This window comes from Capsicum annuum, chromosome 9 (genome assembly GCF_002878395.1).
Source record: "Capsicum annuum cultivar UCD-10X-F1 chromosome 9, UCD10Xv1.1, whole genome shotgun sequence".
Classification (NCBI taxonomy): domain Eukaryota; kingdom Viridiplantae; phylum Streptophyta; class Magnoliopsida; order Solanales; family Solanaceae; genus Capsicum; species Capsicum annuum.
In genome coordinates, this window is record NC_061119.1 from 14036152 (window position 1) to 14040908 (window position 4757).

The window sequence follows — 4757 nt, forward strand, 5'->3', positions numbered from 1 at the left end:
GGTATCCAAAATAAAGTAAATAAGGAATATTTCATTTCCCAAAAGATGGACAGTAACAATAAGATGACCCGTGGTAGCCTGGAGATGGAGTGCTCACCCTTATATCAAAATCTGCTATCAAACTCTAGAGGTGAGGTCGTGCTGAGCCTCTGAAAAACTTTCTGCACTCAACAAAAAAAGAGTACAGGGTAGTATCAATACAAACCATTATGTACTAGTAGGTATCATAGGCCAACTCAACTTAATAACATATACACAACATAAATCAATAACGAGTAGACATGCATCATCACATAACAAATTCTCAATGAATCAACAATACAACAATAACTGGTCAAACAATACTCACAAACAAGCCATATAACCATACTGTAAACATCCACAGAATCAACACAAATATGTACACACTTGCTATGGGATTTATTTTTATCCAAATAGTCAAGACCTGCAAGGAACAATCTATGTTCATGTACCGTGCCGACATGGTACCCAATTCACTATATACATATCTGTACCGATGTGGTACCCGATCCAACATATACATAGCGGTACCAGTATGGTACCCGATCCATCATATACATATTCGTATCGGCATGGTACCCGATCTAACATATACATATCCGTACAGGCATGATACCCAATTTAACATATACATATCCATACCGGCGAGGTACCCGATCCAACATATACATATCCGTACCGATGTGGTACCCGATCCATCATACACATATTCATACCGGAGTGGTACCCGATTCAACATATACATATCCATACCGGCGTAGTACCAGATCTACCATAAGCAAGTAATATCAATATCAAATTTATACTTCCTCACAGCATACAACACGATGTACCAAGTTTATAAGTACACTTAAAGTCATAAGACAATTCCATCAAGTAAATTTCAATAATCATTTATACACGTATCAACAATCTAAACATCAACAATTTCAAGTATGTCCGAATACCAATCAACAAATATCCAATTTAGGAATATACACATAATAAGTCGAGTGTAAACTCCAATTAAACCGTAACCTACCTCAACCGTATAACTCAAATACAAGCTACCTTGCAAGGATCTTACCCTTTCATAAAGCTTCTGAATGTTTCAAATCTGTTTCAATATATAATTCTCATAAGAATATGAATTAGTATGTCAGATTTCAACTACAACGAGTCATTATTTGATCCCCAAATTAATAAATCCTTATTCTAAAAACACTAAATCTAAACCTAAATCTATCAAAATAGTAGTCGTTAATATCGTATAAAGTACCTACAACAACTTAATTAAAGGTGAAATAGGAGTACCACACTGAAAACCCAAAACAGTAGCAGGCAAACTTTCCCTTGATTAATTAATAAACAATTGGATCTGGCCAAAGATTTGCCTGTATATTATTTTCGTTTCAATTACTTTATAAGTAAAGATTATAGTAATCATTACGGTGGAGAATCTTTCCACTTTCTCTGACCTTTTCCAAGAAACACAAACATATGGCGTCCTAATACAAATTGACATGCTATTGCTGTTGCGTACTAATTAATTTAAATTAACTAACTTCAAGTCATTGAGATCCTGTTCTTCCCAACTCAACCACACGTAAATCCTTATTTGTTTGAGTTTTTGCTATAATTTAAAGTTAAACCTACTGACCTCAACTGATCTTAATGTTGGTTACATGAGAAGAAAATAGATGTAGTTTTTACCCACTACTTCTAACTAAATTACTTATCTAATACTCAAAACTTTTACTAAATCCTTAAAATTTGTTCAGAATTCCATAGAAATAAACCAAATATATACATTGACTAAAAAGTATATTCCGAACCTATTGAAAATACTATGACACTAATCCGAGATCGTCTCAATCAAAAGTTAATTATTATCGGGTTAAACTTTATTAAACTCAAGGACCTAATTAATGACTTAAATTACTTCCGAATAACTCAAAAATCGATACTACCCATCTTGTGAATCATAGATAACATATACAAACTATGGGGAGAGCAAAAATTCAAATGACAAGTAAAATTTATGAAACGACTAGGAGGGTCGTTACATCAGATACCAATTAAACAAGCGTTCGTCCCCGAACGGGCAAACACAAGACAAGAAGAGAAAATAAGGAATAACCTGAATCCGTAAAAAGATGTGAATACTTGCAATGCATGTCCGCTTCGGTCTCTCAAGTGTCCTCCTCAGTAGGACGATTCTTCTACTGGACCTTCACTTACGCAATCTCCTTAGTCCTCAACTTACGGACATCTCTATCAAGAATAGCAACAGGTTCCTCTTCATAAGAGAGGTTTTCATCTAATAAGACCAAATCCCAACGAATTATGTAGTTACCATCACCATGAAACTTTTTTAACATAGAAACATAAAATACAAGGTGCACTTCCGATAAACTTGGAGGAAATGCCAATCCCACCGGCCCCACACACTGAAGAATCTCAAATGGTCCAATAAATCTAGGACTAAGCTTACCTCGCTTTCCAAAATGCATGACACCCTTTATGGGTGAAACCTTGAGCAATACTTGCTCATCCTCCATAAAGTACATATCTCTAGCTTTCCGATTTGCATACTCCTTTTGCCTGCTTTGAGTTGCTATAAGTTTCTCCTGAATGAATCTAACCTTCTCCAACGAGTCCCTCAACAGATCAGTACCCCATGTTCTCACCTCAAGTGAATCAAACCACTCAATGGGATATCTATAACTCCTTTCATATAAAGCCTCAAATGGCGCCATATCGATACTCGAATGATAATTGTTATTATATGCAAACTCGGCCAAAGGTAGAAACTGATCCTAGTGACCTCCAAAATCCACCACACAAGCACGAAGCATATCCTTCAATACCTGAATCGTTCTCTCGGGCTGCCTATTGGTCTGAGGGTGAAAAGTTGTACTAAAGCCCAACCTTTTACCCAACTCCTCATACAACTTCTTCAAAAGAAAGAGGTAAATTGAGTATCCCTATCTGAAATAATAAAAACTGGGACCCTATGCAACCAAACAATCTCCTTAAGATAAATCTTGGCCAAATTTTCTGCATTATAAGTTACCTAAACTGGAATGAAATGTGCAGAATTCTTCGACCTATCCACAATAACCCATATAGAATCATACTTCCCCAAAGTCTTGGGAAGACCAATAACAAAATCCATAGCGATCCTCTCACATTTTCATTCAGGAATAGGCATCCTCTGAAGAGTACCACCAGGCTTCTGATGCTCGTACTTTATCTGCTGGTAACTTTGGCATTTAGCAATAAAATCAACTATGTCACGCTTCATCCGACCCCACCAGTAATACTACCTCAAATCACGATTCTTAGTCGCTCCAGGATGTATAGAATACTTCAAACAATAAGCCTCAGCTAGAATATCAGGACTCAAATCATTAATAAGAGGTACACAAACTCGCCCCTTAATCCATAACACACCGTCACTATCAAGAATGGCCTCTTTGACCTCACCCTGCAAAACCTTATCATTAATCTAGCTCAACTCAGTATCCTCAAATTGTTTAGCCTTGATTTAATTAAGAAATGTGGACCTTGACTCAATGCTGGCTAGAATTCCTCATCTCTCAGTCACCTCAAGTCAAACAAACTTGTTAGTTAGAGTCTGAATCTCTCTAGCCAACGGACGCCTACTAGCATTCAAATAAGCCAAACAACCCATACTTGCCGACTTTTTACTCAATGCATCAGAGACCATATTAGCCTTCCTCGAATGATAGAGAATGGTGACATCATAATATTTAAATAACTCCATCCATATACGCTGTCTCTAATTCAAATCTCTCTGTATGAACACATACTGTAAACTGTGGTGATCAGTGAATACTTCACAATGAGCCCTATACAAGTAATGCCTCCATATCTTAAGAGTAAAGCCCATAATAGCTAACTCCAAATCATGAGTGGGATAATTCTTCTCATTGGTATTCAATTACCTCGAAGCATATGCAATAACATTCCTTTCCTGTATCAACATAACACCTAAACCAGAGCATGATATATCACAATAAATAATAAAATTACCGGCAAGGCAAGAATATGAGAGGTAGTCAACAAGGTCTTGAGCTTTTGAAAGCTCTCCTCACATTCATTAGACTGATAAAAGGTATATCCTTCTGAGTCAACTACATCATATGAGTAGCAATAAAAGCAAACCCATTCACGAACCTGCAATAATAACTCACTAAGACAACAAAGCTACAAACCTCCATCACTAAAGTAGGCCTAGCCTAATTCTTAACTGTTTCAATCTTATGCGGGTCTATCATCACCCCTTCCTTCGAAACCACATGCCCCAAAAAGGATATAGAAGCTAACCATAACTCACACTTAGAAAAATTTGCATAAAGCTTTTTTTTTAACAAACCCAAAACAATCCTTAAGTGATTCTCATGCTCTTCTTTACTCTTAGAATAAACTAGACTATCATCAATAAAGGCAATCACAAAAGAATCCAAGTAGGGTTTAAATATCCCATTCATCAAACTCATAAAAGCAGCTGGGGCATTAGTCAGCCCAAAAGACATCACGAAAAACTAATAGTGCCCATACCTGATTCAAAAAGTAGTCTTAGAAATATCGCCAGGCTAAATCTTAAGATGTTGATACCCAAACCTCAAATCAATCTTAGAAAATATGGACGCACCCTGCAACTGGTCAAATAAATCATCGATATGGGGCAAATGATACTTATTATGGATAGTAACTTTGTTCAAATTCCT

The 4757-nt window shown here is 36.4% G+C and overlaps 1 protein-coding gene across 1 annotated transcript; it reads right to left on the reverse strand.

Annotated features, from left to right (window-relative positions):
- Positions 1–2237: 2237 nt before the first annotated feature.
- Positions 2238–2759, reverse strand: LOC124887030. Its single transcript, XM_047396195.1, has one exon. It carries the CDS (start codon positions 2757–2759, stop codon positions 2238–2240), a length of 522 nt encoding a protein of 173 aa, XP_047252151.1.
- Positions 2760–4757: the final 1998 nt, after the last annotated feature.